This window comes from Anoplopoma fimbria, chromosome 5 (genome assembly GCF_027596085.1).
Source record: "Anoplopoma fimbria isolate UVic2021 breed Golden Eagle Sablefish chromosome 5, Afim_UVic_2022, whole genome shotgun sequence".
NCBI lineage: Eukaryota > Metazoa > Chordata > Actinopteri > Perciformes > Anoplopomatidae > Anoplopoma > Anoplopoma fimbria.
Genome location: NC_072453.1, coordinates 8,945,762 through 8,970,556, shown reverse-complemented (window position 1 = coordinate 8,970,556; position 24,795 = coordinate 8,945,762). Strand labels below are relative to the sequence as shown.

Genomic DNA, 24,795 nt, shown 5'->3' with positions numbered 1-24,795 from the left:
GAGCTGAATCCGCCAAATCCTGACTCGTCTCGTCTTGTGATTAATTTAGTTACTAGGCTCACTCCTTAAATATGTGGCCTTTGCTCTGTTTTATATTTCATAAAAGTGCAATAATTTCTTCTGACGCTAGTTAGTCTATATTTCAGACGAGGCAAGGCACCTCTACCGTAAAATTACTAAAATTAAAGGTTTTTAAAGGTTTGGTTGTACCAGCATTTCAAATGGCAACATTCTTTATAAAGGAATGGAAAGCCGGAGTATCCAAAGGGGAGAAAGCTAAGCCAATCCAAAAGAGGATTGCTTTGCAGAAGGTTTAAAGACAAGAGATGATGGTACAAATAACTCTTTTTAAATAAACTGTGTCGACTTATTGTCCTGTTAGGGACCAAGATAAGTCAATGAGCTTATGAGTTTGCTAACGTCTCTTGGCAATTTAATTTCCTCTTTTTATTGACCAAAATGGTGAACAAATCGGCGGTGAGGGGGGGGAGTAAACAAGCTAGCACTTCTTGTTAGCAGTTAGCTCGCCAGCAGCAACATTTCAGCAACTCGTCTGGCTCCTTTTTTAGAGAAATCAATATTCTCCCAGTTCTCAGCAATCAACAAGGTGAGTACAATGTTATCATCACCAACAAAACCAGTGTCTGAACCCACCCCAAAATAAGGTCCAGGTGTTTATAAACCTTTTTTTATGATATTCCTTGACCCCATTGAAACACTTTTGTTTCTTTAAACCTTCGTAAGAGAGTCCTCGCTTTGAGCAAAGCCTCCAGAGCTTGTAGGGATTCAGTGTGTTGCTCCAGCGGACTTGAAACCAATGTCCTACATCCTCCTGCTGCCACAACCACTGACCTATGTGCTCTAATCTACCGCATTTCACCTCTTCAATAACTTCCAACCAGTTTAAATGCAGGGGTGGGTGCGTAGGGACGTCCCCCTACAGTACATTAGAAACTGCACATGGAACTGAAAGCCTCAGATTAGCTGACATCAGTATAACTTTGTTGTTTTCTTTTTATTTTCAAAAAAGCAGATCTCGAGTTAAGATTCCACTTACGACAAAAAAGAAACCCAAGTATCAAAAGAAGAGTATAATCATTGCTGAAACCCTGCAGAGATAACTTTGCTGATGGGAGATGAAGCTTCTGGTATCAGATCTCCCGAGATAGAAATAAAGTACACTTAAAAAGCAGTTCTTGATCTCATGCAGCCGACTGTGTGTCTTCTTCTTTTTTTTCTTTTTTTTTTTGTTGGGTGGTCTGGGCAGTTGTGACATCAAACTGTTTTCGTTTTGTCCACAGATCTTTAGGAAGACCGAGAAGAATCCCAGTAGATAATTTCAAAATCTTTGTACAGAAAAGTATCCCATGCGGCGGGACTTCAACCCTCGACTCCTCTCTATATACAGCACATGGGAGGAACACCGACATGAGACATGTGGTGCGTCAACATTTGCAAAAATATATCCTTATAATTTTTTTTGCCGTACAGATAGACGATATAAATATTAAATCAAACGTGGAGTTGGGACTGGAAACGGATACATCGTTTAGGCTGTGCCAACTTAAAGTGCTAAGATACTTCGATTTTTTTTTTTTTTTTTTTAACAAGCCGCAAGCATTAAGGTATATTCTGACTTTCCTTCCACTCCACTTGTAGAGAAGGCGCTTCAACAGCAGTGCCCCGCCCTGCAGGACATCATCATCATCATACTTTCACATTCATATGCTCCAGCTTAATAGTCAGTAGATGAAATGTGAGACTGGAATGTTTTATACTTTCTTAACTGCCACAGAAACCTTGTTTTTAGAGAAGTGAAAGTGAGCTGGCATTAGTCAGAAATCTTGAAAAACGTTCTCTCCATTTCAGCATCACTCTGACGACTTATCATATACAGTATATCTGTCAGATCATTTCAACAAGCCATTTTCTAACTGTCCTCAGAAGAGAAAACCTCTGCAACATGTACTGCAGTGTGTGTGTGTGTGGTAGATAGAAAATGTCCAAGCAGGTGTACAGTATTTAAAGCTAAGTGTTTAGAATAGTCTGACGCATTTAGATCTCCCTGATCATTCGCTGATGAACGCTAACTTTTTGACATGCAGAGCCCCCTGAACCTGCCGGCACGCCTCTCATTACCTCGTCTTTGGCGTACTTTGCTGAATCAAAGTGTACGACACTGTGAAGCGAGAAAAAAAACAACACGATACCTGAAACCGCCTGAAACCACACAACGAGACTCATAACGAAACGGCAGCGACCAGAGCCGGTGATTGCACGGGCAGAGCTGTCTGGAGGGGCGACCAGTAAGGGACTCTGCATGTGGACTCGGGAGTCCAAGAGAGACCCGTGTTTTAAGTGCTTCCCAATATATATAACAGGCTCCTGCACTCATTTTGCATCCCGACCCATAGATTATCGCACACATAGCTGACTGGTCGTTTCCGCGTTCTGACTCCCCCGTCTGGTTACATAATCTATGAGAGGAGGGCGCTGATGTGTGCGGGCTGGTTGCCATGGCAATCAGATCTTGCTGTTCTCCAGGTGGGAGTCGATGTGCTTGATGAGGGCATCGTCGGGGTAACCAACGGGGAATATCAGCTGACAGAGAGGGCAGCTCCGCATGTCGCTCTCCTCCGTCTCCATCCAGAGCTGCGGGGGCAACACACAAACACACACACAAAAACACACACACACACACACACACACACACACACACACACACACACACACACACACACACACACACACACACACACACACACACACACACACACACACACACACACAGGTATAAGACAGGAGGATACATCACATCACATGCAGGCACAAACTCACTGGATAGTATTAGTCAATCACATTACTACTTTGGTGAGTGATCATCACTTCAGACTTTTGAAATGGATGGAAATCGTAGTAAATCCAGGTGGAAACTCTCATCCAAGCACGGATTCATTGTTCAATTTAGAGAGAAGACCAATTTGAGTTTCATGTCCGTGCCTCATTTAGAATTGCCCACAAGATTGTTGAATATAAGTGTTTTAAGTATCATTAGTCAGTGGCTTACTGACCTGACGAAGCTAAATGTTTTAAAGTTATTATTGGGTTACATTTAGGCACAAAAACAACTTAATTTGAATGAGGAAGAAATCCTGGTTTGGGTTGAATTATATACTGAATTAGGTAAGGGAGCCCTCATCAATAACATAGTTGGAAAAAAAACATAGTTGTTAGGAAATGGAAAACCAACACTGGTTTTGTTCTTCAAAGTTCAACGTCTTGTTAAACCATCCATCCAACCCGACCTTCTCCATAAGTCCTATAGCTTGCTAACAATACCTAAGCATCAATACATATTGAGTCCGTATATTCAAAACAATTTCAACTACTCCTATACCAGCTGCTTTTTCTGCTCTCTTTTCTCTCCAACTGGGAGTTGACACACAAACGCATGCGGCTATTTTATCCTTTAATTAAAATCTAAAATCTTATGCCCCCCAATGTCCCTGTAGTATAAAATAAAAATGCTTCTTCAAGGTATTGTAATAAAGCTAGAAATTCTAGTATCGTGACAATTCTACTATAGTTGTGGTGGGCTTTACCTCCAACGTGAACACATGTGGTTGTCAGATATTTGCTGAACCAAATGTTTTTTGCATTTTTCTTGCATTCATTATTATTATTATTATTAAGCCTTTATTAGTCCCACAATGGATTTGCATTTAACCCATCCCAGAAGAGCAGTGGGCTGCAATGAAGCGCCTGGGGAGCAACTTGGGGTTAGGTGTCTCGCTCAAGGACACCTCGGCATGTTGCAGGTAGAGGGGTTTGAACCACCAACCTTGTGGTTACGGGACAAGCGCTCTACCTCATGTGCCACAGCCGCCCCTTAAACATTTAAACCCTTAAACTTAATGCCTGAAAACAAAAGGAACTGCTTACATGGCTCTGTCAAAAGTTAAAGAATGTTATTTCTTGAAAAACGAGGTAATCCATCCTGCATTGTACATCCTGTACTTCTGTGCGCCGTCTCTGACGTGGGTTGCCAGATTTGGTCGGCGAGTACAGGTTCTGGTTTCGGTCTAAAGCAGACATGGAAAAACCTTAATTTGATGAAGCCGTGCACAGTAATGTTTGCCAAGAAATAGTTCTAACTCACTCACTTGAAAAAACTGAATTATTGTTATTACAGTTCTTTCTTTACAATATATAACATGTAAATGAATGAGCTTCAGAGATGTTGATGTAGATTTTGTTACAGTTGCACAGAGCCATGCCAGCTGTTTCCCCCTTTACGCTAAACAAAGCTAAATTAACTCGACTGATATCTAACTTCTCATCTCAAGCTCAGAAAGTAAGCAAGTGACTGTATTTCTCTTAAGTAATTACTTTAAAGGAAGTAGAGACGTGATGAAGATAAAGGCCCTTTTATGATTGTGACATTCAGTGTTAAAGAAAAATACTCATTGGAAAGTAATTTTCCGTGAACCAACTCAGTAACTACAGTTGTGACAAAAAGACACGTTTTTGAAAACGTGTCATTGCTGTACCTTCGTGGTTTCAGAATCACTCATACGTGCATCCGTACGAGCTCTTTAATTTTACACTTTGTTTGAACTCACATTGATTGAAGGCCAGGACTGAGCGTGCTCCGCCGACAAGTAACCCGGCTGAGGGTGGCAGCTGAGGGTGTTTGACCTCTGAGGGATGGGGAAGACTGAGCAGGACGCCGGGCCTCTCATGGAGCCGCCGGGCACCGCCGAGGAGAGCACGCCCAGCGTCCGCGGGGGGCTGATGGGATGCGGGCAGGTCCACTCCTCCTCGTCTTCGGAGGACTGTGGTGGCTGGGGGGCCGGTGTGGAAGGCGGAGGGGGCTCGAAATGCAGATGGGCCACCTCCGACAGTGGGAATGGCATCTCTCTTGAGTGGCGCATGGAGCTCTCCCCGAGACCCCCGTCTCCTCCGGGGCCACCTTGATGGTGGGACGGGGAGCCTCTGTGCTGCAGTCCTCCATGAGACGAGCCCACGTGTTGGGCCTGCTGTTTTGAGTAGCTGTCGATGTAGGGACGGGGCTTAGGCAGGGTGGCCACAGGGTCCAGGGAGAAGCGGGGGGGGCACTGGTAAGCGGAGGGGTCGGACACCTCGGAGTAACTGCGGCGGCCCTGGAAGCTGGCCCTCAGGTGCTGGCTGGGGGGCGGCAGGAGTAAGAGGCCGGCCCGTTGTTGACATCCAGCAGTGGCGAGCGGCGGTGCATGTCCGGGGAGAGGCGCTGCAGCACCGGGGAGCGTCTCTGCTGGATGGGGGAGTGGTGTGATGGAGGCGGGACCGGAGAGTGGCGCTGGGAGATGGGCGAGTGGCGCTGAGATACCGGAGAGTGGCGCTGGTGGTGGATGGGAGAGTGACGCTGGACTGGGGTAAGAAAAACAGTGAAAAAACATTTAAAACATATTTTTTGGCTGAAAAGGTTTTGGGGGGTATATAAAGGTTGGCTGATATTATCTTTGATGTAATATCTGTAATCCTTTTATTTTATTTGTGTTCTTTCTTATTTAACTTACAATGGTGCCTGACATCTTGAGAAATAAAGTTTGGCAACTTGTTTTGACACTATATTGCCAATAGTATGTGGACACCCTTGTGCATTTACTTTTGTGTACTTTTGGTCTGGGGCTGTTGATTGTGGTTTGGGTCAGGCCTGCTGGTGGACCACCATGAGACCTTATTTCAGAGGAAAAATCTAAGAAAGTCAACGGCAAGACACAAATCTTTTTTTGATCCTGTTTGATTTATGCCATGAATTACACATATCATGTTTTTCAATTGAAAAGATACATTTGGACATCAAGAAAGTCACATTTTGCCCTAAAACTGTTGAAGTATAAGACTGAGAAAATAAGTATTTCTCTCTCTCTGAAGCTACGATGCCTGTGTGTTTTTAACCAGGTTGAACTCACACTAGCAACAGGTCTCGCTTGTTCTTTCGCTTCCCAGCTGATAAAAAGAGTTGCTGAATAAAAACACATCAGGTAGGATAACGGTACATTTGTGAGTGGAACCTAGCTAAGTTAGCTAGCCAGCTAGCAAGCCAATGTTTGTGACGTACATTGTGTGAGAGGAGAGATGAAGTTCACAAAAAACTAAATGATACCATGACAAACCGCAACTTCCTTGACTTTCAAAATCTTCTAAAATCTTCTAAATCGACAAACATCATATGTGTAATTCATTGCACAGTTCAAATGGATCGATGAAATATTTGTCTCTCGCCGTTGACCTCCGTACATATTGTTTTCCAAAAGAAGGTCCTATAGAGGACACCGGAATGGGAGGGACTTCACCTCTCTATAGTGTTTGTAAAGCATTGTGTTTGTTTCAACATGACAGTACCGCTGTACACAAAGCCAGCTCCATTAAGAAATGGTGTTCCCAGTTTGGTAACTTGAATGCAACGTTCTTGCCAGCCTGATGATCCTGTGGCTGAATGGGAGCAAATCCCTGCAGCCAGGCTTTCCCAGAAGAGTGGAGTCTGTTAAATAAGCAGGCTAATGCCCATGGTTTTTGAATGAGATGTAATGTCCAGGTGTCCACATACTATTGGCCATTTAGTATAACAGGAGGCGAGACATCTACAACACTTTTGCAACCTTCCTACAGTTTAGGATTCAGTTCAAAGAAAGGTACAGTATGTCCCTGTGTATATATATTAATACAAAGATTTAGATCTGCACAGTTGTACAGTTTAGTCTAATTACAAGACATGCTGATGAGTCACTCCCCCCTCTAGTCACCACTTCTCATATCAAAGAGGAAACATCATTTATTGCTGGTTGGTTGAGGTGTTAAAAAGGGCGGAGGTGTTTCAGAAAACCTCCGAATGAGATGGAAACAGTCGAGCGGGACTCTTTCGGCTCACGCTCACTCTTACAGCGTAACACCCAGGAGAGCTTTCAGGGCTCCACACAAAATCCCTCCTTATTTTTAACAATTCACAAGAAAATATTTGTTTTGTTATTAGAAAATAGCCAAGAGGCAATCACATCGCCCCGCACCATCCTGTTACTAATTAAGAAGAAGTGGCGTTCAACGTTTTCAATATTGATGTGACAAAACACGACGTTTATTATTGTTTTCTGTGTTTCCCCCACTTGTTAGTTGCGTTAAAATGTTATTCATTGATTTATCGACAGCTCAGTGAAGACGAAGCACGTGCTGCCTTTTGGTTTGTGGTAGGTAGTAGTTGCACAGTTGTGAGACATTAGATATGTGTTTGACTGTGTGTGTGCAGGAAGGGAAAGGTGTTGCTACTGTTTAACACTTAACTGTACATATGTTAGTTTCCATCTTTTACACTTAAGTGAGAAAAACTGAAGCAACAAATCACAACATGAAGGTTTTTGTTTTTTTTAACTGCCATTAGACAGCACAGGACAACATGTTGAGACCTACAGGGATGTATTAATGCTAATTTATTTAAATTACATTTAATTTCACAAAGTGCCAGCAAATTTGATAAATTTACAAAATATTCTGAATAGATTTGGTTTGACTGAATGTAACTTGACAGTATGAATAAATTATAATCTACTTCAGTATTTAAAGTTCATGCTAATTTATTGTACTTTCACTCTATTTCAGAGATAAATATTGTTTATTTTTTTTGCTCCACTACATTTCATTAGTTACTTAATATAAAAGATTTTACACACAAAGCATATGATGAGCTAAAAAACAAATGTTGCAGTTATGTGTGTCGCAACATATTGGTATTCAAGATAACATTTCTATTTTAAAAAGAAATAATGGTATCATGTTAATAATAAATTGATAATATTGTTAAAATAATATATTTACTTTTCTTTCTGTTTCGCTTAGTCTCCCTTCCCCAACAGCTCCACTCGTATTATGAGTCATTAATTTGCCCCGAAAAAGAGAAAAAAATCCCAATAAACAAAGTTAAAGATGAATTTGACTAAGATAATTATAATTTTTATTTTATTTTTTCTTTAGATATCACAATATAGTTAAAGTAAATAGCCTGTTAACTCAGCCTGAATGCATTTATTTGGTTTCATTTATAAAATATTTGACATGTTTATGTTTTCAAGAATATGCACAAAACAAAGTTGTGATTTATGAAATGTTTATGTCACTTCTAAATGGCTGGTTTACCTATTCTAGATCATGTAACAACTGGTTAGGATTGTTCTTTTATGCACCAATTTGCTACTGATGATGGTTTGTCATTTTTAAAAAGTGGATCCCCATAAACACTGGATTAAACTATCAACAACTACTGCAATACAATTGTACTTGGACAGTGATAATAATTAAATAATATTATAGTACAACTCATTAAACACACCATTCTTCTGCTTTGGTTACTTTTACTTGTAATAATCTTGCATTCTTTCTCTTTGAATGCAGGCGTAACTTGTAATTTAATGTTTGCTACTTTCACTCGAGAAAAGAAACTAAGTACTTCCTCCAGCACTGAGTCACTGTGGTGATCGTTACACATGTATCCTTCCATGCTAACCTGGACTAGCCTGCTCCTGTGACGCTTTCCTCAGGATCTCCGTCTGCTTGGAGCTCAGCGCTTGGAGGCGTCCCAGCTCCTCCGTCAGCTCCGTGTAGGCCAGAGCCAAGTTCACCCTGGAGGGAGGGAGGGGATGGAGGCAATTATGTAATCATCATAATGATTGTCATTACAGAATATCACAATGTTTGGTGGTGTGCTATTTACAAAATATATAAATTAATCAGAGTCAGATGTTATGAAACTGCATCTTGAATCCACACTGATCTCCAGCTGAATGAGCTCTGCAGCACTGACACTGCCTCGCTAATTAAGAGGCTTATCAGCTTATATTTTTAGAGTGCATGTCACAGCCCATAATTTTGAAGTGCATAAAATCACACCGTTTTCATGCAAAGATGTGTCATGAGTCTCTCAGGGGCAGTGCTGACGGAGCTTCTCTATTTCAAGAACAGTAAACAAGAACGGTTGGCTTCCATGCATCTGTCAAACCATGGCAACGGGGCTGACTTTAAGTCAACTCATTAGTTCCAAAACTGTTCTGAGGCCCATCATTTAAATTACTGTCAGGCGAGTGTTACACAAGCAGATTTAAGGAATAATCTCTGTGTAACTTTAAGCATTTTAAGAGACTGATACTAACTCTCTGTGGTTAAAAGCAGAAAAGAAGCAGCTCTAGTGGTTAGTCACTGCCAGCTGCCCTCGAATCTGATAACACACAACTTATCTCAAATGTCTAACCAATTTTTTGTAAACTCCCCCTTAAACCTACTCACTTCAGAATTGACAGTGGTAGAAAATGCTGATTGCCTGACTGGCGAGATATGAAACCCTGAAATCTAACTTTGAAATCTGTTAAGATAATCAGTTTATTCTGCCAGTGTGAGTCATTTTCTGGTGTCAAACTTGCATTTCGAGGGTGTTATTAGTTTCATGAATGCAATAACAAAATAGAGCTGAGACAAACTTGCACAGGATATTTGTGACACGCACATTTAAATCAAGGTTACAACCTTTTGTGTTCTGAATAATTTTTGTTTTGCATGTTCAGCAAAACTTAAACAACTCTCCAAGAATCATCTTCCTTCCCTTTATTTTTGTCTTTTAAAAACATGTTTTTAATGAATTACTTTAGAATTTTAAATTGCTTTTGTGCATGTGGTATTCCATTCAACTTTCCTAACTTTCTTGTCACTTCTATAGTTTTTAACTATATTAAAACATTTTAAGAAAAATAAAAAACCTATTAGTGAACTTGAACACCTGCCCACTCATCATGAATGGAAATATACAGACGTCTTGTTGAACCCGAGAGGCATATCGTTGCCTCTCTCTCTATCTGATGAAGCATCTCCTAAAAACGCTATTCTGAACCTCTTGATCAGAATTTGACTCAGCTCATTCCTCCACAGAGATGGTGGCGGATAAACTTATTGCATACATGGGAAAAGATGTAAACTTCCACTGTAGCACCAAAAGAAAAACAAGAAGAGAATAACACTTATCCTGCCTACACAGCAAATAAAACACACTGTCAAATTAAAAGTATGTTCCCCGGCACACCCGCGCACTAACTTAATTAAGTCTTCCCGCTTGTGTGTGTGTGTGTGTGTTTATGTTAAGTCTGCTACTTGGGTATGTATTAGAGCAACACTGCATATTTTTTATATTAATAACAGCAGATTATCTTTTTACCTTTAGAGCTAGGATCTTATTCTGCTTTTTTTTTTTTTTAAAAACAACAAACATTTTATCTGAAAAAATGTGCACTGAAAAACAATCTAGCTATGTCGCTTTGTCACACATTTTTAAACTCTCCACACGCTGATACAAATTCCTCGCCCCAATATTATATATAATAAAGTCAGGGAACCCATTTCAGGGAAGCTCACAAGCTGGAAATAAGTCATAACTTCCACTGGTTAGTTGCAGAGAGGCCCACCTAGTTTTCCACCGACTCTGCCATGACTCAGAGAGAGTGGGGTCTCGAACCCCTTTCAGCCACCACATTATAACAAACAACATCCCCCCTTTTGTGGTAAAAGTTGTTGGAACCTGGTGCTGACATTGATGTGATTCAAGGTCATCTGAAGTCTGCTCCAAACCCTTCAACACCTTCAGTGCGTCAGTAGGAAAACAGCAATCAGTAGGTTACTTACTGGCAGCTTGCATGGTGGGTGGTGCATGAAGTATAATATTGATATCGCCAAAAATGACTTCTTTCAGGTCAGACAGAGCTCCAGCTCTGCTTGGACCACTTTCTTTTCTAATCCTCCGTGTATACTGAACTTCTCGACAGTTTAGATTCATGCACCTCTTCCTTTTCACACTTGTACTGTCTCACTTTTCTATTTTGCCGGTGTGTTTTGACAAACAAAGCATCGAGGTTGGGCTGTGACACCTCTCACTCATGGCACCGAAGCGGACGTGTGAACACCTGCACGCATCATTTCAGATTCAAAGAGCTTTGTTATGGTCTGCACGTGTCTAAAAATACTTTTAGATGTGTGACATGCATCTGTTCTTTTTGCTTTTATTTCATGTTTGTGTGTAACTGCGCGAACATACTGTACAATGTACAGTACAGCGCGTAGGAGGGGCGTGATGATTGCAGATGCAGCATTGATGGAAGATTGGCACCTCTGAATCGATCAGATACAAGAGTGCATGTGTGTGTAGGAGATGAAGTGAAGGGAGTGTGGGCAGGAATCTGACCTCTGATCTGATCAGACGCTTCAAAGAAAGAGCCGTCACCGCAGCTCCTCTTTGTTGGCTTAGAGTAATAATAAACATTCTTTTTTCAAACCTTCTGCAGCTCAGTGACTCACATGGAGGACGTGGCCTCGGATGAGGAACTGATGTGGCCATAACAAATACTCTCATAAACTTGTTACTGTGGTTGTGTTTAGTTGGAAAAAGGAAGATATTCACAGTAGTGAGTTTTGGCTGCATGCCTTCGGCCTCATAAGAGGACAGGTGTTAAAACGGAGGGGGCTTTTCACACTCGCATGAGGCACTTTCAGCCCAACACAGAGAGGTGTCAAACTGTCCTCACACTACGTCTCAGTGCACCCATCATTCAGTGTGCTGGGCTTTTCGACCTGGTAACTGTGAGTGTTTTTTGGGGTATAGTTTTATTAAAAAATGGATTTACAAAAGCAAAAACTTTGTGTTTTGTAAACGCCAGGCTCAAGACAAATCATTGCTTCGTTGGTTTTTGGAATTTTCCAACAAGAAATAGGAAGAAACTTAAAAATCATCATGTCGTGATTTATTGTAAATAGTCTCACTTTCTGAAAGCTGAAGAGGGATTAGTCAGTCGCTCTGAATACTTAAGTAAAGTGGGGAGGGGGGGTGCAGTGTGGCTTGTGGTCGGTGAGGGCATCCCACTCTGAGTGAGGCAAACGAAAAAGTCTAGTTCTGAGTGAGGCAAACGAAAAAGTCACTTTTTTTGACTGGTTGTACGATTGTAGCCACAAACAAAGGAAGCAGAGAAACAAGACAAAAACAAGAATATTTTGTGACGAATGGAAATTAGTTTTTACCTTTTTTCGAAGGTGAAGGTTTCATGAATTCATCAATTCAGTTGCTGCTATCAATAATTTCATTGTAGCGGAGAAGCTTTAAAGTGTCAGAGAAACACCAATTTCCTGCTCTTAAAGGAATATTTGACCCCAAAATGACCACTCGTATATCAAATACTCACCCTGTGTTACAAACTCTAAAACAACTCATTCCAAGTCTCATTTATCAAGTCATATGCTCACTACTCCACAAAAACACCACAAAAACTATTTTTATTAATTTTTATTAATTTTATTATTATTTTAATGGAAATAGACTGGATAAATTTACTGTGGAGGCATGGGAGAAGGATAAAGTTCTCTTCACGAAGTCAAGGTCACAAGAGGTGAGTAACTGATATAAAAATTGTCATTTTGCAGGTGAACTATTCCTTTAACATACTGCTGATTATTAGGGCAGAGGTGGTGTATAAATGTGCTCAACAAAAACGCAAAACCCTCCATATCAATCTGTGCAGTTTACACTAAATGAGCCAATTACAAGAAAAAGCAGCAGGAAGCAGAGGAGAGGCACTGTAGGTTTTCAGTGGGAGTTACTGATATTGTTGAGTAAAACCAAAAGGTGACCAATGTCTGGAAAAAGCAGTAGGCTTCGACCACACACTAAGTATCAACGCAGCCTCTCTCTTCACTGCCACAGCGTTTACTTTCAGTTTGTCTCCCCATCGAAACACTTCTGGGGTTTCACTGTGTGGGAGTTCTTTTTGCCCAACCTGCTGTGGTTTTGACTCTTCGTAAACAGCCACGCAACATGGGGATATTTTACAAACGCATGAACATAAGCTACTTTATTTTCTCTTTCATTTGCTGTTAGCGACAAAGAAACGAGTGGAAACACTAAAATGCCCACTGTTGCTCTTTGTTGTGTGGTTTCAGGTGTAAGAAGGCAGTAGATTGATGCCTCATAGAGACGAGGAAGTGGACAGGAAGACGTTCTACTCTGTGCTAACACTGCCCCCTACTGCTCTGACCAATATCTTCTGAGCAAATGTTGAATACAGAAACAATGGTGTTACAGTTCAATGCACATAGTAAATGTAGCATTTGTGCACAAAGAAGAACACTCCTTTATTAGTGATGGTTTGAACCCAGAGATGGCGAGCTCGTCTTGCTTTTAATGAGGCCTCTGGAGGTCATCAGTGCAGGAGGATTTAAATACAGATGAGCAGCTGATTTTACTGAAACGAGCCTCCTTTTGTTCTTTCTCTTAGTGCTCGTTGCCGTGGACGATGCTCATCCAATATCTCTCTCCTTCTGCACATAACTACCTTTCCTTCCAATCGCTCCTGGTTTCATTTCTTCCCCTTCCTTCCCTCCCATCAGAGATCGGCTGTGGTCACTTACTGCTCATCTCCCACCTTCTTTATCCACTCCACATCACACTGCTTGCATGGAGAAGTCATTTCCTGCCGAAGTAGAGCGTGAAATTAGATTAGCATGCAGGTGCTGGTAGAATATTGGACAAAATCTGACAGCATGAGCGCATCGAGGCAACGTGTTTGAAGGTAACATCGTCAGAAAATAAAGTGGACGTGGGCGAAAACGGGTCCTAGTCCTAGTCAGTAATATTTAACATTCAAGCACTGTGTTTGTTTATGTGCCACTGTGGACCTTTTTATGGTTTCATGTGTATAGGTGAAGTCATCAAAGAAGCCCAAATTTGATAGCAATATTGCTCAATAAAAAGAGAGAGACAACTGTATTTGGAACTTTTGTAGCTGTGAGTGAGATGAAAGGATCGATACCACCCTCATGTCTGTACTGTAAATATATAGCCACCGCCAGAGGCTGGTTAGCTTAGTTTAGCACAAAGACTGCAAAGGGGAAACAGCTTGCCTTACTCTGTAGGAAGGAAACAACACCCACCAACCAGAACCAGGTGGCAACCTCCGGTTCTGAAAAGTGAAGCCAATGCTTCATGTCTTAAAGCTGCATTCTCTCTACTGTCCATCAGGGGGCGACTCCTCTGCTTGTATAGAAGTCTATGAGAAAATGACTCTACTTCTCTCTTGATTTATTCCCTCATTTAGAGTCAAATAGACCATAAAGTGGAGTTATCTTAGGGCGGGGCTACCTTGTGATTGACAGGTCATTGCCATGGCGTTGTCTGGATCTTTCACAACGTGTTTTTAATTCATGAAAGTTAATTGCAACATTATTGGTGCACTAAAAATGTCTAATTCAGCGTTGGGTTGTACTACGCTCCACCCTCTCGTGTCACTTCTGGTTGCATAAAGCCAAAACCTTAGTCCACAAACCAACCGGTGATGTCACGGTTACAATGTCTACTTCTTATTAACAGTCTATGAACAGAACATATAAAGCCCTCTAATAAACACATTATATCTTGTCTATTTAATCTGCACAAAAGCTGTTTCCCCCCATTTCCAGTCTTTGTGCTAAGCTAAGCTAACTGATTGCTGGCTGTAGCTTCATATTAGATGTAAGAGTGGTAACGATCTTCAGAATTTACTCGAGAACTGTTCCTTTATGTACAACAGTGGGTGCAGCACTAGATATTCATATGGTCCCCCTTGGTGCTTTAAAGCTAGTTAAATAACACTGTCCATCTTGGATATGTTGTTTTTATTGGATGACCACCACTGTAAATGTGCAACCCAGAATCCCTGCAGCACCAAATTTCAAGGTAAAAGAAATGTTGTTTTTTAACGTAATGTAGGGTTTGCATAATTGTCCAATATCTAGTGTTCTTGGGAAAGATTTGACATTTCTCTTTATCCTTCTCACACATCACTGAGGATAATACAAGGAATGCATCACAACAAAGCACTGCTCCTCTGACAGCGTTCCTGACATGATTCAAAGGACTGAATCTATTGTTTTCGTAGTAATTTGCACTATACTTTTGCTCTGGTTTATGCTTTAAGATGCTTGTTTAAGAAAGGAGATGCACTTATGACTTATGGTGACTAGTAGTGCTTCCTGTAAGTCGTTTTGGATAAAAGCGTCTGCTAAATGACTGTAATGTAATGTAATGTAATGTAATGAATCAACACTGACCCGGTCCCTCTGGCTGTTCTGCAGCATCCTCATGTCCTCCTTCAGTCTCTCACACTCCCCCTTTAGCTCCTCTTCCCTCTGACATGCCCCCTGGGCCTCGTGCCGCGCCCCCTCCAGCTCGGCCTCCAGCCGCTGCAGCTTCAGGTCGGACAGAGCGTCCAGGCTACGGGAGCTCTGGAGGGTCATAGCTGGACAGTCCAGCACTGGAAGCAAAGAGAGAGAGAAATGAAAACACTTTTATTTCCACTGCTTTGGGCCCTGACTAATGCTGCGTTCTTTTGAATCTTCTGTCCACGGTGGTTGCACAATAGTGGAGTAAGAGAGAGCAGAGGAGCTGACTTCTTCCAAGGGCAGCGTCTTTCAGTTTGTACCTGGATGATGTGATCTGCGTGGGCATGTTAGTGATTCAGCTCCGCTCACAAAGACTCACACTCCAGAAGACACTGGAACAGGACATCGTCTTTTATATCTCGACTCTTCCTGCCTCCTCTTCTGCACACATACTGCACACAGATATTTCCTCACATTCATAGACGCACGCACCGCACACACTTTTAATCAACAAGAATACCTTGTAAGCATTCCTCACAAAGAAAATGAAGGTGGGAAACTATGCACTGATAAATTGTGAGAATCTTCTTTCAGACTGGAAAGAGAAAACATTCAAAATACAGTCTATTTGCATCTGTAGATTTCTTATAAATTCACCAAAAGTTACCATTAGATAATTCCTCATCTACATATTAAACATAACATTTCAGAGAACTTATAATACAAAAAATATTTGTCTTAATGTCAGTAATCAACTAGGGAAATTTCATGGTGATATCTATAAGTTAATGGTTTTACCCTATTCACCTGTAGTGTCTTCAAAATGTGTGTCATTTTAATGATCCAGAAATCTCCACTTCAGGAGCTCTTACATACACCAAACTTTGTAGTTTCATTCCTATCTATATTCTGAAGGTTTTTACTGAGTGGTTTGTCCATATATCATTCATAGCCTGATTAATACAACATTTCATTATAAAAACATGGAGAAAATAGATTTTTGTTATGGCTGTTCACAGTATCTTTGGAATTATAGAATGAAACAAAGAGATATCCAAAATTCTCTCTGTAAAAACCTTTGAATCTAATATGTCAACAAAATGAAACAATCATTTTAAACCTGGCTTTATCTAATGCTCAGATTTATGTTCTGCAAATGTATGAAAATGAGCACATATTTAATTTATTTGCATATTTAAACATACAATTTAAGAAAAAATTGTAACAAAAAGTAATGTCCTTAATGTAAATAATAAACTGGGGAAGTTTCTTGGTGATATTTGTTAGTTAAATGTTTTAACCTTTTCCCCTGTGGTTTCTCCCCTTAAGGAGCACAACGCCCTTTTTTTCCATTAAATACGACAGTTTGTGGCAAAATTATACCTCCCCTTCACTCAAGTACACCATCAGTAGGGGCATCTGTTGAGGTGGCGGTGACACATTTCTTCCAGGTTTCACTCAGCCACCCACAACGTCTCAGAGGGCATCGACTGACTCTAGATCAGCTAAAGTTTAACAGAATCTAGTGGAATATATTCAATGCTGCAGTCTGAAAATGAGGGAATCTGCTGACTTTGTGAAGCTTTATAAAAATGTAAGGTTTTATTCACATGTTTTTTTTTATTTTCCTATTAATAAATGAAGTGAAAAAAATATGAGTGACCTGCCTTTGTTTGAAGCATCTTTAAAAACTTTTACACACTTCCCATGCAGGAATTAATTAGCATCGTCATACGCTGAATTATCTCACAGGTGTTCTAGCATTTGGTGACAAAGACTCATTACAACAGAGATCACTCGGCTGTACAGATGGAAGCAACAGGCTGAATGATACTGAGAGAAATCCTCAGATATACAGTACCAGGCACCAACAAATGTTTGGATTTTGGAGGTCTCTATTTCTGCGACTGTGACTGTGGAGCTGGAACAAAATGTCCAAGCTGGTTCTCTCCAACATGCCCAGGATTAACTTGACCTCAGTGTGTTTTTTATTCTGGCCAGATTGTTGGATTTGATTGCAGAGAAAAGATGAGCAGTGACGATCAGAGATGATGTCTCGGCTGGTTAAATGTATTTATCATTTACTGTAGTTACGTTTACTTTACAGTGACTAAAGCAGGTGTGTAGTGGAGTAGTGAAGTGTGTTGTTTGCTAAACACTTCCATTGAAACACCACATTCAAATATCGACCACCTGCACCCAGAATGCACCTGTGAAAACACCTGTTAGCAATTTCAGAACAATACCGGAACTATGTTCAACTTTAGTTAAAGGGTTAGGGATCAAGACTTGTGTCTGATTCTGTTATGAGAATATAAGTACTGAGGATAGACATATATAAAATATAAAATAAAATGATTGTATTTTTTATATAAAATTTAATATATTTTGTGTATACATTTTTGTGTTAGGGTTTCAACAAACAGAGGCCCTAGTTGCACAAATTGTGTCTTAGCAATTGCAACAAACTCCGTCTGAAAAATGACAATAATCACAGTAATGATAGTAACAGAAATCGTTGTTGGCTGTGATGTAACCATCAGAATTTATTGACAGTAAAATAAGTAAACTGGCACATCTCAGCTACATATTCAGGTGATGGAGGTGATGGAGGCAATGGAGGTGGAGGCGACCGTCACTCACTGTGTGCGTCCGGTCCGGCGTGCAGCTGCAGGTACTGCATGTCTTTGCTGTGCAGCTGCATGTTGAGTTTCTGCAGAGAGTTGTCCCTCTGCCTCAGAGCCGACTCCAGGCCCAGGATCCGCTCCACGTGCTTCTCCACCAGGCCGGTCTGCAATCACACACATTTATTTTATTTTAAACCGCCAATTACATCACGACTTTACAGGATTCTAAAAACTAACAGATGTTATATACCAAGCTTTTTTGAGTTTGGGCCACACACAGAAACATAATAGAGTCTAGGGCCAAACAAAAGTAAATGTGTAGTTTTCAACCAGTTCCAGCGCGAGAAAGTCTGTGTTTCAAAACCAGAAAACCCAGTATGTCATAGAAAATAAAAAATGTATCAAAATAGCAATATATTTAATAAATAATAATCAAAATGTATTTTTAATGATTTTAATACTTTTAAACTCTAGTACAGCGCTCTCTTGAAATATAATGATGTTATGTGTAAATCCGTAAATAAATAAAGTAAAACTGGCAAAATGCTCAAACAATATTGTAATTTATGTTTAAAGTTAAACACACAGCCAGGGTACTTTTCTTCTTTGTAGAAGAAAAGTGCTTAATATTTGCAAATAACCGAGTAATAATATCAGCGTCAGGATATTAATGTAGATTAGAGCAACTGATATTTAGGAGCCTTGAACATGTTAACAGTTTATCCTGTAAAGTTTTTATATATAATAAACACATTTATAACATAAAATATGATGTACTTTAGTAAGTGAGTGCACTGCTAGAAGGTTAAAGGTCAATGAGGCCCAGTCGGTATTTGGAGCCGCCACAGACTCGGGGTGACATTGACACTGTGGCAGTTCCAACATCTTTGGCGCACCTCGTCCCGTAATCACTGAGCCCTCATAAAAACTGCTGAGGTGGCTCGGCATGAGCTGCTCAATGGACTTCACTGTCATACGAGAGGGTTTATTATCACAGAGGGGTTCTGTGAAAGAGCAGCCAGACAATCTGTTCAGTTGGAAGCGTCTACCTGGTCTGCATCGACTTTGTTACTCAGTCACAGAAATGTGTTTGAAATAAGCACAAGTCTCAACAGAAAAGGAGTTAGAGGATGAAGCTAGAAACTAATCTTAGAATGTTTTTAAATGGTTGAAAGATGCAGCACAAACAATCATTTTCTAAATTAAATTGTTTTGAGATTTATGTGTCCTTCCAGTCAATCCTGTTTTGTTTTGTGTCGGAGGAGAAATTTCACTGATTGACTCTAAGAGGACTTTTCTCTCTGAAGGACTGTTGACTCAGAATAAGAAGTAATGAAGAAAGTTTGCTCAGAGGGCAATTACTCTGAATTGAGCAGTGTTGTGTTGAGTGCCCAGTCAAAGTGATCAAATGCATTTCATTAGGTGACTCTTTTCTTTTGTTCTTGGTCGTACTATCAGAGTGACGGATGTAAAAGTCAGGAGAGAGACAAATAAGCTGTTTACATTACTGTTTCTTTCATTTACTATTACATGGTGTAGTGATAATAAAATATGACCAAATTAGGTAATAGGGAGAACGTTTGTTACAGAAATATAGAAGCATTTATCAAGAGTTTAATGTTTTTTTCAGTTGCACATTTGTATGAAAGCTATGACTAAGTATACAGACTGCCTTTTAAAGAGTAAGTCCATTAACTCATTGGCTTTTTGTTGAGGGAGAAAGTGTGATGTTAACTTCCTGGTCAGCCTACAAAAATACATCACCCATGCAGCTTTGTCATGTTGAAATAGGAAAGTGCCAACCATAAGAAGCACTATATTGTCTAGATCATTAGTCATTATGTAGCATTAACCTTAACCTGAAAAAAAGCTTGCAACCAAAACTTTGCAAACATCTATGCCCAGCGACGTCCACATACTTTTGTCCACATTGTGCATTTACTGCCTAAAACATAATCATCTCACATGTTCATCGCTAGTTCATGATGTCATCCATGCCAGCGTTTACATTTAATATTCAGCAGAATGTGAAGATGTGAGAATGTATTTATTAATGGGCCATATGGTTTCTGCGTTGTGTAAAATGAATGCACACGGTGCAGTGGACTGAAACACGTCTCTGACCATCTTGTCGAGGTCCCTCTGGAGGTTGCTCTTCTCCATGTGGATCTTCTCGTAGGCCTGGATCACGTCCTCCAGCTGCTCCTCTCTCTCCTTTCTCTTCTGGAGCTGAAGCAGCGAGGTACAGACAACAAAAGAAAAAAGGTTGACATACAATTTTTTTTACCTTCGTTGTCAGTTTTGCAAACTTCCTCACAAAGAGGGAGAAGAAATAAAACTTCCATTTCTCTAAGAAGCTGTTGTGTAACCACGCAAATTTAGGACACGGAAAATCTGACACTTCAGCATCAATGCCTCCCCCATCTCCATAAAAACGGATGAATGATGAATTCAACAACCATCTTCAGCACTATTTTAAATAATGAATTATTTCTCCATGTCTTGCTGATCCATCACACTGTGGCTTAATGAGGGGGTGAATGTCGCTGGATGGCATAATCACACACCCTTTGACAGGTCTGAGAGCAGCGACGTGGCGCACGGAATTGAGTGAAGAAGGGAGATTTTCAAAGCGGGTGAGGGAAGTGTTGAAGAATATGGTCACTTTAGACGATGAGGGAGAGTGAGAGTGGGAGCGGCAGCAAGGGAGTGAGATAAATAAGAGAGGACAAAGAGGTGTACCGCTGCTGTGTGCAGTGTGTCTATGGTAACATATGCTGGTAGAAAACCATCACAGAGGTGTAGAGCGGCTTGTCATCGGCATCGTGACTGAGACTAAGGAGATGCACAAGGATACGAGATTTTAATACCTAAAAGATGTTCTCATTATCACCTTTTTTACATTTTCATCTTAGTTCATCTGTGTGGGATGGGTTTGTTGTTTTAAACATCCTCTTGGGTTCAAAGCTGAAAAGCTTTTTTTTGCTTAATTAGTTGGTTTGAAACACTCGATTTGATTGCAATTTGTATTTTCTAATGTGAGGTGATGAAAAGTGCATGTGTAAATGTGTTGAGAGGAGAGTAAAGATGGGGAGGGTTGATTAAACGGCTAATTCAAAGGACTTATTTTCATCATTTTGGCCACTATATCAGTTATGATAAATAATGTTAAATTAAAGTGATAAGCTCTGAGAAAACCAGTGACATTAGCCAGGTTTCCGAACCAAGGGTACATTGGAGCCTCAATAAAATGTGTTTATCATTAGTTGTAAACATCTGTATGACAAAGTGAAATGTCTATCTTCATTTGAGCAGCTTATGAGTAAATGTTTGGATGGGTAGTACCGTGGAACCATTTTGTACAGAGCGTCTGCAAAACATGGCCTCAATGTAGAGTAATTAGGCAGACTTATGCCAGCTCATATTGTGCTTTAGTCGTGTATATTCCCCAAACAAAATGTACACACAGCATGCTCAGTTTGTACCCTTGACTGTCTGTTTTATCTGCATTTTATCGGAAAAACATAAAAAAAAAAATTGCATTCTGGTTTGTGACCTTTAAATTCTGGACAGGAAAGGTGACACAGGAAACGTGTCACCTTTCTCTGCTTCTCCTTGATAACTGCAAGTCACCACTTTACCAAAAGGAATAGGATAAAGTGTGAGTGTGTGAGTGTGTGTGTGTGTGTGTGTGTGTGTGTGTGTGTGTGTGTGTGTGTGTGTGTGTGTGTGTGTGTGTGTGTGTGTGTGTGTGTGTGTGTGTGTGTGTGTGTGTGTGGAGGGGGCTCCCGGTGTCTGAACCGTGTGACCTTGTGTGTTCCACCCTAATCGCTTCTGCTGCTCCCATAAACCATTTCCTTCCTCTTTCTCTTGCTCTCTAGCTCCTTTTTTTTTATTCTTTTTTTTTTTTTTCTTTACCGCTGCCAGTTTTACCACTGCCTTCCTGTGTGAGTCGTTTGTCATTTCTATTTCCCCATGCTCTCAGTCATGGAAAATAGTAGAATTGCAAGTGAGGTGAATGAGCAGTCTAAGAACATTATGGGGGCTGCCATTCTTCTCTCCACAGTCAAGTTTATAGTGGAAAAGTAGTAAAACTGATTAAATTGAATTAAATAAAACCAATTAATTTCCAAAACTTTACTTTACTTTAACTTAACTAATATCTGAGTGGTGTACAGTTAAAATAGGGATTTAAATAAAATCCTTTGCATTTGATTGGACAGCTTAAAATTGGGTGGGGTTGGAGTTAAGTACGATACAGAGGCTACAGAGGACTGTGGATCAACACCGCCCTCATGGTTGTGTTATGAGACAAAGGGCCCCTGGGCACAGATATACAAAGGCCCCACCATGTCTCTTATAGGAGCAAGAAAAAGAAACACTTTGTAGTCGTTTTCAGTCTCTTTGTAGGTATTCTATGTTTCTTTGTAGTCATGTTGAGTCTCTTTGTAGTTGTTTTATGTTTCTTTGAAGTTATTTTGAATCTCATTTTAGTTGTTTTGCGTCTCTTTTTGGCAATTTTTGAGTGTCTTTGTAGTTGTGTTAGGTTTTTTGTAGTTATTGTGCCGCTTTCTTGTCATTTTGTGTCTATTTATAATCGTTTTTAGTCTCTTTGTAGTTGATTTCTGTCTCATCAAAGTCATTTTCAGTCTCTGTGTAGTTGTTTTGTGTTTCTTTGTAGTCATGTAGTGTCTTTTTATAGTTAGGGTTAGTTAAAGATTTTTGTCTTTTTCTGGTTGTTTTGCCCCTTTTTATGTAATTTTGTGTCTCTTTATTCATTTTGAGTCAGTTTGTTGTTGTTTTCTGTCTCTTTGTGTTGCTTTGTGGCTCTTTGTGGTCATTTTGAGTCTCTTCCTGGTTGTACTCCCTTATCACTGTTAATTGATGTATGTATGTCATGATATTACTGGTTGATATTTGGTTCTTACTAGCTTGCATCAGCACATTTAATATTTTCTTTCACAGGAAGAAAAGATTAGAATTAGATTTTGCATATATTATTAAATGACCATGGCTGTTATTTTAAAAAGGTTTAAAAGGCATTTTCACATTCAGCAAAATCTTGGCCAGGTTTGCTCCCAATTATAGCGCTTCTCAAAAATAGAACACCACAGTGAAAATCCCACGTTGCATTGCTCCTTGGACGGTTTCTTAAAAAACACCCGATCTCACACAGTCTTTTTTTTTGCTCGGATAGCAGCTTCAGTGCTTAATTAGTTCTGGACATCTTTCAGCGTATGTCCACCAGGGTTGGCCTAATTCTTTTCTTTTTTATAAAATTAATTCACTTGTAATGAGGGATTTTCTGCAGAATTCAAGCACTGAGGAAAAGAAAAACTTGCTGTGATAAGGTTTTTATTTTATTCAGTTTATTAAAAATAATTCTCCTCTTATTTCAACCATATCCCCTCTCGCCTCTGCATTGTCTCATATCTCCTCTTCCTCTCCCACCTCTCACCTCCCTCCCATGTCCCCCATCCTCCCCCACCCCGTCTGTCTCCCCCTCCTGTCCTCATCCCTCCTCTCACCTCGTGGGTCAGGACGTTGACTCTCTGCTGCAGGCTGCCATTTTCGGAGTGCAGCAGCGCCGTCTCTTTGCTCTCAAAGGAGCAGTAGGAGTTTGTGTCCTCCCCGAACTCATTGATCATGGGGAACTGCAGAAACAAAAAGAGAAGTTAATGACATTACAGAAACATAAGATTAGACGTGGTAAAATAAGTTTATAATAAGTGTAGAGAACTAGAATGCAGTGCTTATTTATGCTTTTTTTTGTTTATCCTGCTGTGATTTCACACTGGGATCATAAAAGATTCATTTTGTATCAACTGCAGCTTCTGTTTGGCCCAGATATCACTCATAGGATCAGTGTGTTTTTTTTACTCATGTCATGTTTTGTTTTTTTCATCATGAACTAGATTTTATGTTCCACTTCTCCTAAACTAATCTGTGAATTTACATAGAAAGTTGCTTTAATCGTTGAAATCAATGAAATCTGGGCGTGTGACTCAGCTGCTGTTTGTCCGTCCATCAGTTACTTTGTTTGTCCATCTGTTCATATTTCCTGACTAAACTCTCTGAATTATTAATACTTTTTCAGAATGACACCCATTGTTGGTTCTACAATTTTTTTTGCCAATCATAATATCTTAGCAATTATATAGCAGATTTTCTTAAATCAGTCCACTGAGTCATTTTAATAAATACACTGATTAGTCAAAAGTCAACAGCTGGCAATATTTTATATTTAGTTATTGTCAACAAATTGAAAAGAAAAGACCAAAACCAACAATATATTAGTTTTTCTCTCAAAACATTCTGACTTCCTGTCTGTGGCACTCAGCCCATCGGTTTCTACTGAAGGATAAAATCTTTAAAAACTGCTCACAAACATGCAGTTTCTTTTTTTTTTAATGCTCAGTATTTCCTTAGAAGCTGGTCAGTGTAGTTTTTAACAGACGTTACTTAAACCAGAGTAAAAAATCCTCTAGTGAGTATTTGTGGTTGCAGAACGGTGTGTGTGTGTGTGTGTGTGTGTGTGTGTGTGTGTGTGTGTGTGTGTGTGTGTGTGTGTGTGTGTGTGTGTGTGTGTGTGTGTGTGATTAAGTCAGAGCAAACTACAGTGAGTGTGTGTTCATGTTGATGAAGGAGCAGTGAGGCTCACTGATGTGTTTTTTATTGAGCTCTATGGCTCAGAGGAAGAAGATAAATCAGAATTTGAAAGACTCCCGATACATGTTGTTAATAACATTAATTGTTGGTTTTCATCTTTTTTTATGGGATGAATTGACAAAGAGAAAAACAAAGAATATTATCATTGACTATTATTATTGCTAATGTTATTGTTGTTGTTATTCTTATCAATAGTATTATTATATTAGTTACATCTTATTGCTGCACAGCTCTTGGGGAAAACATATTAACGGTTTCATATTATGTGATGTGCAGCAGCATTACATATAAACATTTAAATTATGCA

General features: G+C 40.0%; 1 protein-coding gene across 1 annotated transcript in view; it reads right to left on the bottom strand.

Moving 5' to 3' along the window:
• Window positions 1–275: 275 nt before the first annotated feature.
• Window positions 276–24,795, bottom strand: part of tbkbp1 (TBK1 binding protein 1) — a 28,310-nt gene continuing 3,790 nt past the window's right edge. The window contains 9 exon segments of the mRNA XM_054599394.1: window positions 276–2,652; window positions 4,623–5,191; window positions 5,194–5,409; window positions 8,537–8,652; window positions 13,465–13,526; window positions 15,142–15,344; window positions 17,836–17,983; window positions 19,944–20,048; window positions 23,348–23,473. Coding sequence (XP_054455369.1) covers window positions 2,524–2,652; window positions 4,623–5,191; window positions 5,194–5,409; window positions 8,537–8,652; window positions 13,465–13,526; window positions 15,142–15,344; window positions 17,836–17,983; window positions 19,944–20,048; window positions 23,348–23,473 — 1,674 coding nt within the window. The 3' untranslated portion in view covers window positions 276–2,523.